This window comes from Callithrix jacchus, chromosome 12 (genome assembly GCF_049354715.1).
Source record: "Callithrix jacchus isolate 240 chromosome 12, calJac240_pri, whole genome shotgun sequence".
Classification (NCBI taxonomy): Eukaryota; Metazoa; Chordata; class Mammalia; order Primates; family Cebidae; genus Callithrix; species Callithrix jacchus.
This window is the reverse complement of record NC_133513.1, coordinates 56,972,461-56,985,766: the sequence shown is the minus strand read 5'-3', so window position 1 is coordinate 56,985,766 and position 13,306 is coordinate 56,972,461. Positions and strand designations below refer to the sequence as shown.

General features: G+C 40.6%; 2 protein-coding genes across 18 annotated transcripts in view; one reads left to right on the top strand and one right to left on the bottom strand.

Annotated features, from left to right (window-relative positions):
* Positions 1-12,683, bottom strand: part of ECD (ecdysoneless cell cycle regulator) — a 35,475-nt gene extending 22,792 nt beyond the window's left edge. For 2 of the 4 annotated variants that reach the window (XM_054242313.2, XM_035268002.3), the window contains exons 1-5: positions 12,320-12,683; positions 8,221-8,438; positions 4,933-5,050; positions 792-879; positions 498-676 (exon numbers count right to left, since the gene is read on the bottom strand). In XM_054242313.2, the coding sequence (XP_054098288.1) occupies positions 498-676; positions 792-879; positions 4,933-5,050; positions 8,221-8,438; positions 12,320-12,324 (608 nt within the window). In that variant the 5' untranslated portion in view covers positions 12,325-12,683. The remainder of the gene's footprint in view (positions 1-497; positions 677-791; positions 880-4,932; positions 5,051-8,220; positions 8,439-12,319) is intronic. The other 2 variants (XM_002756242.7, XM_078345593.1) reach the window with 1 other exon arrangement.
* Positions 12,684-12,745: 62 nt separating this feature from the next.
* FAM149B1 (family with sequence similarity 149 member B1) overlaps positions 12,746-13,306 on the top strand; it is a 55,933-nt gene continuing 55,372 nt past the window's right edge. For all 14 annotated transcript variants that reach the window (XM_078345600.1, XM_054242321.2, XM_078345597.1 and 11 more), the window contains exon 1: positions 12,746-13,014. Coding sequence is in view for 7 of the 14 variants with exons in the window: in XM_054242318.2 (XP_054098293.1) it covers positions 12,968-13,014 (47 nt within the window). In the remaining 7 variants the exon portion in view is untranslated. The remainder of the gene's footprint in view (positions 13,015-13,306) is intronic.

The window sequence follows — 13,306 nt, the reverse complement described above, 5'->3', positions numbered from 1 at the left end:
CTAATATGTTACTAGGTTAAGATCTTCTTTTCTGAATAAAAGCTAAAGTTTTATTCAGAAATTGAATTCTGACATAGGTCAAAGAATCCCAGATAGAGACCCAGAACAACAAAAAAACCTGAGCACCTTGTGCTCCATTAGGTTTCCGTTTTTTGAAGGTCTCAAATTTTTACCCATGGATAGAGCTAATACTTAGCCATGATATCTAGGGTAAATAAATGCAAAAATATTGGGACAAGATTATAACCCTTCTGAATGGGAAATTTAAAGATGTATTTGTTTCCAATTTTAAAATCTGTAAGTTTATTAGTCAATTTCATAAAGAGGAATGAAGACAAAAGGAAAATTAGCGTTAATATCGGTGAAAGACATTTTATAGTCAGAGAAAGACTGATTAAGACCAACAGAACTTAAAGAAAAACAAAAATCAAAGAAAGATTGAACTACATGAAACTAAAAGATTCCTTAATCAGCAACGGAAGTGATATTTTTCTTACCCTCTGATGCGTCTATTCACAGCAGCTCGTATAGATTCTGAAGCAAGTATTTTTTCTGGATGTGCTGAGATTATATGCAATGCTTGTGGAATTGTTGGGGGTGTGTTGGGTAACCAAGATTCTTCTCCAGCTTTTCTTGGTGCAGGAATAATACACAATTCCCCATGGTGGAAAAATACCTGCAAATAGTACATTTTAATTTTCATAGGGGGCACTGGCAAACTCTAGGTACATATTGAATGTAATCCAGTATGATTTCATCTCTATAAATTTTCAAAACTTGGGTGTACCTACCCTATTGGTGCTATTATCAGGATCCAACCATTTAGGGAGAAAGTCAGCAGCTTCTATTAACAAGAATTCGCCATCATTGTCTTCAATCCTAATGCAAGAAAATTTCCAATTTTGCATTCAAAAAGCACATATTTGCTAGTAACCAAAACAGTCTTATTCTAATACATTTTCCTTTTCATCTTAGTAAATATTTGAGTATGAACCATGTGTAGATAGCTATGGGAAAGGAGGAGACTATAAGACTGTAAGGAGTTGAAGGTAGATAATAAGGAGAGAAGATAAGCAATTTACATAAAGAAATATTAAACAAAAATATAAAAATACATAAAGTACTATAGGGTTCCAAAAGAAAAAAAAAACATAGCAGAGATTAGAAAAGCCTTCATGTAAGAGGTGGTATTTGGACCTGAAAAGATAATCATTTGCATTACTTTTTTTTTTTTTTTTGACAGTCTGGCTCTGTTGCCCAGGCTGGAGTGCAGTGGCCTGATCTTGGCTCACTGCAACCTCCACTCCCAAGTTCAGGCGATTCTCCTGCCTCAGCCTCCCAAGTAGTTGGGATTACAGGTGCCCACTACAGCATCTGGCTAATTTTTGTATTTTTAGTAGAGATGGAGTTTCACCATGTTGGCCAAGCTGGTCTTGAACTCCTGACCTCAGGTGATCCACACACCTCAGCCTCCCAAAGTGCTGGGATTACAGGCATGAGCCACTGTGCCCAGCCGGCATCATGTTTTTAAATTTAAAAGTTTTAACAGGTTATACATTAACATGGTTAAAATTTTAAAAAATATATTAAAAGTTACAAAATGAAAAAGTCTCCCTCCTACTTTTGTTCCTATCTGCTCAACCCTACACATATCACTGCTGTTTCTTGTATATCCTTCTAGAGTTTGCTTATGCATAATCTAGCTATAGAAATATATATTTGTATTTTCTCCCTTTTGTACACAAGACACAGTGTATTTTATATACTGTTATATACCATTCTAGCTCTATTTTTTTATTTTTATTATTTTAGTTTAGCTTTGAGACAGAGTCTCACTCTGTTGCCCAGGCTGGAGTGCGGTGGTGCAGTCATACTCACTGCAAGCTCTGCCTCCTGGGCTCAAGTGATTCTCCTGCCTCAACCTCCCAAGTAGCTGGGACCACAGGCGTGGGCCACCGTGCCCGGCTAATTTTTGTATTTTTAGTAGAGACAGGGTTTCACCATGTTGGCCAGGCTGGTCTCCAACTTCTGACCTCATGTGATGCTCTTGCCTCAACCTCCCAAAGTGCTAGGATTACAGGTGTGAGCCACTGTGCCCAGCCTACAATGTATTGTGTTCTTGAAACTTGCTAAGGCAGATTTTAAATGTTCTTACCGCACACAAAAAAATAAGTATGTGAAGTAATATATGTTATAAGCTCAATTCAGCCATCCTACAACATATATGTATTTCAAGACAACATGTTATACATAATAAATATATACAATTTTTATTTGTCAATTTAAAAAACAGGCCAGGTGCAGTGGCTCACGCCTGTAATCCCAGCAATTTGGGAGGCTGAAGCAGGTGGATCACTTGAGGTCAGGAGTTCAAGACCAGCCTGGACAACATGGTGAAACCTTGTCTCTATAAAAATACAAAAATTAGGCAGGTGTGGTGGTGCACGCCTGTTGCCCCAGCTACCTGGAAGGATGAGGTATAAGAATCACTTGAGTCTGGGATACAGGGGTTGCAGTGAGCCAGTATCACTCCACTGAGGAGTGAGCCTCTGTCTCAAAGACATAAAATAAAATAAAATAAATAGAGCACAGTGGCATGTGTCTGTAGTACCAGATACTTGGGAGACTGAGGCAGGAGGATGGCTCAGGAATTCAAGTACAGCCTGGGCAAAATAGCAAGACCCTGTCTTTTTTTTTGAGATGGAATTTCACTCTTGTTCCTCAGGCTGGAGTGCAATGGCGCGATCTCGGCTCACCGCAACCTCTGCCTCCTGGGTTCAAGTGATTCTACTGCCTCAGCCTCCTGATAAGCTGGGATTACAGGCATGTGCCACTATGTGCAGCTAATTTTGTATTTTTAGTAGAGATGGGGTTTCTCCATGGTTGTCAGGCTGATCTTGAACTTCCGACCTCTGGTGATCCGTCTGCCTTGGCCTCCCAAAGTGCTGGGATTACAGGCATGACCCATGGCGCCCAGCCTAGGACCCTGTCTTTAAAAAACTAAATAAATAATAAATAAATTTAAAACATTAAAAAAAATTAAATACATTTATTTAAAGATAAAAATAAAATGAGTTATCTCTTTGATTTACATCCTGAAGTATTTAAGAATCAAATGACAGCTACAGATAGAATAATAATGACCATGAGTTGGTGATTGTTGAAGCTGGGTAATGGGAACACGTGGGTTCATTCTATTTTAATGTATATTTAAAATTTAAATAATAAGTTTTCAAAGGTTTTTTTCCCCTTCTCTTTTGTTCTGCTGGGAAAGAGGCTGGGGTGGGTAAAAAAAAAGATCAGAATTTATTCCATTCTGGCCTCCCTGAAGGAAGAAAAAAAAAAAGATGAGAATTTGGGTGCTGACTAGGAAAACTAGGACAAAATATAAGTGGGCGGAACGCCCTCTGCTGGCAATACTTGGTACTTATAGAAAACTCAGGTCCCGTTTTTACTCTATTTATTTTGTTTTGAGACAGAGTCTCACTCTGTCGCCAGGCTGTAGTGCAGTGGTGCAACCTTGGCTCACTGCAACCTCCACCTCCTGGGTTCAAGTGATTCTCCTACCTCAGCATCCCGAGTAGCTGGAACCACAGTCATGCGCCACCATGCCCAGCTAATTTTTGTATTTTTAGTAGAGATGGGGTTTCACCATGTTGGCAGGATGGTCTCGATCTCTTGACCTTGTTATCTGCCTGCCTCGGCCTCCCAAAGTAGAGATGGCCTCCCAAAGTAGGGACATGGTGAAACTTTGTCTCCACAAAAAATACAAAAATTAGGCAAGTGTGGTGGTGCACGCCTGTATCCCCAGCTACTCAGGAGGATGAGGTATGAGAATCACTTGAGGTCGGGAGGCAGGGGTTGCAGTGAACCAAGATTGTTCCACTGCAGTCCAGTCTGGGCAACAGAGTGAAACTCTGTCTCAAAAAAATAAAATAAAATAAAGCACAGTAGCATGTGCTTGTAGTACCAGATACTTGGGAGACTGAGGCAGGAGGATGGCTTGAGCCCAGGAGTTCAAGTCCAGCATGGGCAAAATAGCAAGACACTTTTTTTTTCTTTTTGAGATGGAATTTTGCTCTTGTTGCCCAGGCTGGAGTGCAATGGTGCAATCTCGGCTCACCGCAACCTCTGCCTCCCGCGTTCAAGCGATTCTCCTGCCTCAGCCTCCTAAAGTGCTGGGATTACAGGCGTAAGCCACCGCACCCTACCTCAAGTCCCATTTTTAATGCAGTGTTACCTACTTTGCTTCCTATACAATTGTTCACTGACTTCTCTTTAAATTGTTTCTGTGTATGATTTCTCAAAAAGTATAGCTATGGTCCAGTAGAGGCATACATACTTAAAATATGGAAAATATGTATGTGAATGAATGGAATTTTATTTTCCAAAGATCCACAAGGAATTTAATGGTGATTACTTCTGGGAAGCCAGAGCAGTAGAACCCTAGGTTTTGTTTGAAATCTTTTGGAAGTTGAACTCTTCGATAGTACTTTCTTTCTCAAGAAAAGGAAGTCACAAGAGAAGAGAAAGAAAACTGTAATCCCAGCACTTTGGGAAGCCGAGGAGGGTGGATCACCTGAGGTCAGGGATTCAAGACCAGCCTGGTCAACATGGTGAAACCCCATCTTTACTAAAAATACAAAATTAGCTAGTTGTGGTGGTGCGTGCCTGTAATCCCAGCTAGTCGAGAGGCTGAAGCAGCAGAATCACTTGAACCTGTGAGGCAGAGGTTGCAGTGAGCCATGATCACACCACTGTATTCCACCCTGGGTGACAGAGCCAGATTGTGTCTCAAAAAAAAAAAATCTGTCCCAAATCTGTACAATTTCCAGCAGACTAGGAGAAAAATAAATCACTAAATAGATAAAAATGTAGTCACTTTATTTCAGTAATAGAATTTCTTTAGAATAATTAAAATAATTATAATACCTTGCTACTAACTCTGGAAATTCCTTTGTAATCTGCTTTATGACATAAACAATAAACCATTCATCCTCAATATTATCCCCAAACTTTGTCATGCCAAACACATGAGCAGGAACACCTCCTAAAAACAAGAGAAAAGCAACCATGTAACCAGATAAATTTGTTACTGCAAATAAAATGCACATAATCATTCAATTGAATAAACATTCATTGACTGACTGCTCTAAGTACTGGGGAGCCAGGGTTGCAATCCTGAACAAGAAGCCTGCTCCTGAGGAGCTCAGGGTAAAACTAGATAACCAAATGATCTCAAAACAAGACAATGAACTCTAAAACAGGGGTATGCAGTAAGGGCGATGTGAGTATAAAGGAGGGGATATCTGTGCTATGTTTGTCCAGAAAAATGGAAAAGTATGTGCAAAGGCACAGAGGCATAGTGTATAAAGTATGCACGTATAGAGTATTCTGGGAATACCAGAACGCTAGATTTGGATGGACCAAATTTGGATAGAGATGGAACATGTGCACTATTCACAAACACATGGAAACTAAACAACAACACACTCTTGGAAGAAATCACAGGGAAATTAGAAAATATCTTGGGACAAATGAAAATGAACACACATCATACCAAAACTTAAGGGATTCAGAGAAAGCAGTGCTAAGGAGGAAGTTTGTAGTTGTGAAAGATCTCAGATCAACAATCTATACCCTAAAGAATTAGGGGGAAAAAAAACTAAATGAAACAAAACCCAAACCTAGCATAAGGAAGTAAATAATAAACATTACAGCAGAGATAAATGAAATGACCAGAAAAACAAAACAACTGATTTAGTTTTTTTTAAAAAAGATTGACACACTATTAACTTAATTAACCAGGAATAAGAGCAAATACTCAAATAACTAAAATCGGAAATGAAAGAGGGGGCAATACAAACTATGTCACAGAAATAAGAAGGATAAGATAATTCTATGAACAATGGCATGCCAATAAATTTGATAATGTTGAAGAAATGGACAAATTCCTAAAAACACACAACCTATCAAGACTGGATCATGAGAAACAGAAAAATCTGAACAGATCTATAACTAGTAAGGAGATTGAATAAATAATCCAAAAGCTCCTAGTAAAGAAAAGCTGGCTTCACCGGGGAAATCTACCAAACATTTAAAGAATTTGACACCAATCCTCATCAAAATCTTCCAAAAAAATGAAGGGGAGGGAATTCCCAAATTCCTTCTGAGGCCAGCATTACCCTAATACCAAAACCAAACAAAGACAATATCAGAAAACTGTAGACCAATATCCCTGATGAATGTCAATGCAGAAATCCTTAACAAAATATCAGCAATCTGAATTCAGCAGCACATTAAATAGATGGTTAACCATGACCAAGCGGGATTTATTCCTGGGATGCAAGGATGGTTCAATACATGAAAATCAATGTACAGTAACATCCCACATTAACAGAATGAAGGTCAAACAAGTACATTACAGAGTGTCTCAAGAGCTGCCATGGCAAACAACAGGAAGAACAGCCCAACCAACTCTTCTCCCCACCCCAGATCTCAAGTTTCTTCAACTAGAGAACTCCAATTAAAGTATCTATTTTTGTCTATATTAGACTTCAATTTAAACTTCATCCTGAAGCAATGGGAACTATTGAAGGATATTAAGCAGCAGAGTGACACAATCAAATTTGTGTTTTACAAAGGTAACTGGCAACAGTGTGAGGAACTACAAAGACTGGAACCAGAGAGGTAAGTTAGGAGGTTATTGTTGTTTTCTAGATGTAGAGATAAAAAGGGCCTACGCTGAAGCCAAATAGATGTAGAGAAGGGGTCATATTTTCAAAGCATTAAGGATTTAGCATCTGACCGAACATGGTGAAGTGAGGAACTGATTATGATTCTGAATTATTGACTAGCTTGAATAACTGGGTGGATGGCAATGCCATTAAACAAGATAAGAAAACATAGGGTAAAAATGGCTTTCTAGAGAACAGATAAAGGGTTGGTTTTGGATGTGCTGCACCAACATGACAGTGTTCTTGCCAATAAATATATATGTATTTCGATGAATAAGAGTTCAACAAAATTAACAGTAGAGAAGATATGTAGCAATGCTAGCCAAAAGACAGCAGATAAGCACTAAACTGAGAGTATCACAGTGATGTACACTTGTTATGTATACATGGGGGCTATCTTGTGATGGCATCACAAGATGCCAGGTTCCTGATCCCAAATAAGACCTCACAGAAGTCACAGTGTGAGTAGAGCCTTGGTCACCTACCCATGATTAATTTTCATAAAACTATAAGAAATGACAGGGCTGTAGTGTGACCAGTTTCCCACTTTAAGCAGTATGTCTGCTGCTTAAAGTTTGAAGGCCAGCTGGCAAGCCAAAGCCATGGTGCCCAGCAGACGAGCAGGTCCTGAGAACCCAAACATCTCAGGGCATAGCTGGGAACATACCAAGGAAAACAGTGTCTGCATATACACAGTAGGCAAAGAGCCAAAAAATTAGCTTACAAGCAGCTTAGAGACAGAAGGTGGGGCAGATTTCTAGAGCTGTCCTGCTGCTGCCCAGGAGTGTCCTGTGTGTAAGTCCGAATAAACTCATCTACTTGCCAAGATAGACCTGTCCGAGTCATTCTTTGGTCTTTCAGCTCCCTCCTAGTTTGGGGGAACATTTTTCTGTATAATCCTGGGTTTTTCTCATAACAGGACAGAGTATCATATTTGGCAGAGGTCAGATCTCAAGCATCAACAACACAGGAGAGCAATAAAGAAACCTCAAAATGCTCCTGAATGGCAAATAGTAGTCATAAAGCCCAATTATTTATCTTTATAAGCCCGGCAGAGACACTCAGATCCTCACCAAAACAGCTATATGAAACAAGGCAGGTTACTAAACACATTAACAAAATAAGGAATACTGAGTAAAACCAAAAGGAACTAGGATTAAAGCCACATGCCTGACACTGTTCAGTATAGTTAGATACATTATGGCACTGTATAGCAACGAAAGTTTAAAAGAATAGCTATGAGTTTAATAATGTTTAGCACATGCTAATTCCTAAGGCAAATTTAGAAAGCTTTCATTACTTTTTTTTTTTAAAGAGCTTTAGGTTTAAGGCTAACTGAATATAGACAAGTATCACTTATCTAACAAGTTTAGTGTATTAATCTCCTCCTGACAATACTGAATGAAGTGTGGACTATTACACATTACTGTTGTCAGAATAACATTAAAAATCACATTAATCAAAACAAATAAAAGAGCCTTACCTTTCCCAGGTTTATATTTCAGATTGAAAGGCTGATTCTGCCAGATGTAGGAGACCAGCATAGGTGCAAACTGGGTCATTATTCTCTCAATATACTTCTGAAGAACCTCTTTTTGTTTTTCTGGGTCCCTTGATTCATCTGGTATCAGGAACAGGCGGTACTCCACGGTGTCTTCCACCATAGCAAGCTTCATAGATTCTTCCATTCTTCTTTGAAAACTACATTTAAAGTTCCAAAATACAAACCACATAGAACAATGCAGAAGTAACATCACATTCTCTGAACTCTTTTTTAGATGACTCTATGAACATTGTTTTCTAAAATTTGAGACCAGCCTGGCCAACACAGTGAAACCCCGTCTCTACTAAAAATGCAAAAAATTAGCTGGGTGTGGTGGCAAATGCCTATGATCCCAGCTACTCGGGAGGCTGAGGCAGAAGAATCGCTTGAACCTAGGAGGCAGAGGTTGCAGTGAGCAGAGATCATGCCCTGCCCTCCAGTCTGGGCATCAAAGATTCCATGTCAAAAAAATAAAAATAAAAAAAATAAGATTTAGTTAGGCACATACCATCATCATGGTTTTTGCCTTAACCATACACTACCTACAGTAATATTTATTTAATTTTTTTAAACTTTATTTATTTATTTTGAGACACAGTTTTGCTCTTGTTGCCCACTCCTAGTACAAGGGCAAACATTGTTTGCACTCAGGCTGGAGTGCAAATGGCTCCATCTTGGCTCACTGCAGCCTCCGCTTCCTGGGTTCAAGCAATTCTCCTGCCTCAGCCTCCCAAGTAGCTGTGATTGCAGGCATATGCCACCATGTCCAACTAATTTTTGTTAGAGACAAGGTTTCACCATGTTGGCCAGGCTGGTCTCAAACTCCTGACCTCAAGTAATCCGCCTGCCTCGGCCTCCCAAAGTGCTGTGATTATAGGCATGAGTCACCTCTGTTACCCAGGCTGGAGTGCAGTGGCATGATCACAGCTCACTGCAACCTCTACTGCTTGGACTCAAGCCATCCACCCACCTCAGCCTCCCAAGCAGCTGGGACCACAGGCATGTGCCACCACATCCAGCTAATTTTTTTTGTATTTTTAGTAGCGGCAAAGTTTTGCCATGTTGCCCAGGCTGGTCCTGAACTCCTGAGCTCAAGCAGTCCTTCTCCCTTGCTCTCCCAAAGTGCTGGGATTACAGGCATGAGCCACTGTGCCTGGTCTAACATTATTTTTAATGACACTTTACACTTAAAACTTTATGTTTAAAATTATGTTCAAAGGAAACCTTGATATAATACAGTGAATAGAAACCCGTATCACATTCCCCAATTAATAAGAATAACATCACTATTTTTTATATTTTTCCTGTTTTGCAAGTGAAAAATGAAATTTTCAATGTTTTCCCTTGTACTAGGAGTGGTATGTGTAACATACTTCAAGAAACACTGCACTAACATCCACTGTTTACATGCTATCAAAAATCCCAGTTCTGCCACTAATTAGCTGTGCCACTGTAGACATTTCACTTTCTCTTTCTGGGTTTTTTTCTTTAATTTAGGATAAGTTATCTACCATCTCTAAAATCTCTCCCTGCTTTAAAATTTTGTTCAACTCTAAAGAATAATCTCTTTTGCTCTGCAGAATGTAATCCTCTCTCTTTTATGAACATTGCATAGTGTAGAGGAATTCAGAACTACAAAACATTCGTGTCCTGTCATCTTACCTCTGTCCTAAATTTGCCCCTTTTTCAAATCTCATGGGATGGTAGATATGTCTTTCTTTCTTTCTTTTTTTTTTTTAATTTTTAAGGGGAAAAAATAGGTGTATAAATTTATGGGTACATGAGATATTTTGAAACAGGTATATAATGCATAACAATCACATCAGGGTAAATGAGACAGCCATCATCTTAAGCATTTATCCATTGTGTTACAATATAATTATACACTTTATTTTCATTAAAAAAACTTCTTTATAGCCAGGATATGCTCTCCTCAGAACTTTGTTATTTTTACATGTACAATTAAATTATTTACTGTAGTCACCCTGTCGTGCTACTAAATACTAGCTTTCATTTGCTCTATTTTTCTGTGCCCTTTAACCATACAACTCCCCCATCAACCCTCTACAACCCTTCCCAGTCTGGTAACCATCCTTCTACTTGCTATCTCCATGAGTTCAACTGATTTAATTTTTAGCTCCTACAAATTAATGAGGACATTTAAAGTTTATCTTTCTGTGCCAGGCTTATTTCAGTTAACATAATGATCTCCAGTTCCATCCATGTTGTTACAAATAACAAAATCTCATTTTGTTTATGGCTGAAAAGTACTCCATTTTGTGTATGTACCACATTTTCTTCATTCACTTAGCTGTTGATGGACACTTAGGTTGCTTCCAAATCTTGGCTATTGTGAACAGTGCTGCAATAAACATGCAGATATCTCTTTGATATACTGATTTCCTTTCTTTTGGGTAAATACCAAGCAATGGGATTCCTGGATCTATAGTAGCTCTATTTTTAGTTTTTTGAGGAATCTCCAAAATTGTTCTCCATAGTGACTGCATTAATTTACAATCCCACCAACAGTGTTTTCTCCAAATCCTTGCCAGCATTTGTTATTATCTGTCTTACAGATAACAGCCATTTTCACTGGGGTGAGATGCTGTCTTATTGTAGTTTTCATTTGCATTTTTCTGATGATCAAAGACATGCGCACCTTTTCATAAACCTATCTGCCATTTTTATGTCTTCTTTCAGAAATGTCTATTCAGAGTATTTGTCCAATTTTTAATCAGATTATTAGATTGCTTCCTAGAGTTGTTTGAGCTCCTTATATATTTTGGTTATTAATCCCTTGTCAGATGGGTAGTTTGCAAATATTTTCTCCCATTCTGTGTGTTGTCTCTTCACTTCTTTGATTGTTTCCTTTGCTGTGCAGAAGCTTTTTAACTTGATGTGCTCCCATTTGGTCATTTTTGCTTTTGCTATCTCTGTTTGTGGGGTACTACTCAAGAAATCTTTGCCCAATCCACTGTCCTGGAGAGTTTCCCCAATATTTCCTTTTAGTAGTTTCATAGTTTGAGGGCTTAGATATAAGTCTTAAATTCATTTTAATTTGATTTTTGTATACAGTGAGAGATAGTGGGTCTGGTTTCATTCTTCTGCATATGGGTATCAGTTTTCCCAGTAACATTTATTGAAGAGACTGTCTTTTCCCCAGGGTATATTCTTGGCACCTTTGTTGAAAATGAATTCACTGCAGACATATGGATTTGTTTCTGGGTTCTCTATTCTGTTCCATTGGTTTATATGTCTGTTTTTATGCCAGTGCCATGCTGTTTTGGGTACTATAACTCTGTAGTATAATCTGAAGTCAGGTAATGTGATTCTTCCAGTCCCCCCCTCTCCCCGCCCCTCAGGATAGCTTTGGCTATTTTGGGTATTTTGTGGTTCCATATAAATTTTAGGATTAGGCCAGGCATGGTGGCTCACGCCTGTAATCCCAGCACTTTGGGAGGCTAAGGCAGGAGGATCACCTGCAGTCAAGAGTTCGAGAACAGCCTGACCAACATGGAGAAACCCCGTCTCTACTAAAAAAAAAAAAAAAAAAAAAAAGGTACCAAATTAGCCAGGTGTGGCAGTGCATACCTGTAATCCCAGCTACCTGGGAGGCTGAGGTTGTGGTAAGCCGAGATCGTGCCATAGCACTCCAGCCTGGTCAACAAGAGTGAAACTCCTTCTCAATTAAAAAAAAAAAAAAAAAAATTAGGATCATTTTTTCTATGACTGCGAAGAATGTCATTGGTATTTTGATGGAGGTTGCATTGACATCTCTTAATTTTCTAAGGGCTTTCCTTACAAGTAAGAGTACTAGTTTATTCTGGCTTCCAGGTGATGCGTGGTAAAGGAAGGAACTGCACTGGATGGACCACCCTAACAAAATGATTCCAATTGCCCTTACTCAAGGTTTCTAAAGGAGGAATCTGCTGCTTCTAACCAGACACCCACTCACCACAGTCTGAACAAATCATTTTGCCTTTCAACCCAGAGGGACAGACAGTAATTCTACCCACCCACTCCATAACGCCAAACACACCTCATGATGCAGAATTTGATGTCAGAAATGGAAGGGACTCTACGATCACTCAGGCGAATGCCTTACTGTACATATGAGAAAACCCGGAGCACAGAAAGAGAAGCGACCACGCAGCAAGGGCTTGATTTGGAGTCTAGTGCTCTTTACTCAGTCTAGGCTCCCTCCTGCCGTCTAACAAAGTGAAGCCAATTTCTCTTACAGTTCTAGGGCCGCTCCTGCGCGTCTCCGCTGTGGCACCTTTCTTAGCCGCGTCTCCGACTGAGAGAGCTGATCGAGAGCTGCCAGCGGCCGCCGAAGCCTAGATCAGGCTCTGTTCCGACGCCAAACCGGGACCTGGGGCCAGCGGAAATCCTGGGAGAAAGTCAGCCCGCTGAGTCCCCGGAAGCTTGGGTGTTGTCATTGCTGTGCGTCTGCGGGTGCCCGAGTGCCTTCGTCACTTCCGCTCTCGCGGGAAAGCAGGGAAGTCGGAGAACTGGAGAGATGGGGACCCTGGGGAGGTGGCGGATCGGAGTCTAGGCGACGGGGCGAGACGGGGCCGGTAGGTGGTGGGAGGGGGCCGGGCCGGAGCCGGCAGGAGGGCCAGGCCCGGAGGCCCCCACCCTGGCGTGCCCGCCCCGGCCGCGGCTGAGGAGGAGGAGGAGGAGGAGGATGATCTCCAGATACACTCGGAAGGCGGTGCCACAGAGCTTGGAGCTGTGAGTGGACTGCTCAGCCACCCCATCCGGGGCGGGCCGGGGGCGCTCTGGGGACCCTCCTTTACCAGTCCTTCAGCTCCTCTCCTGTCCTAGGGCTGGGGAGAGATTTTTCTTCGGAATTCCCTCCTCTCAGCCCTGCTGGATGCTGTCCCTACTTCCTCCATCTCCAGCTGAGGGCGTGTCGCCCTTGGTATGTAATTTCTGAGCTCAAGCACTGGGTCTCCTGAATCATTTGTTTCCGCAGTGCTTCAGGTCCCATTGTCAGTGGCCATGGTCAGCTCGAAAAGTTATT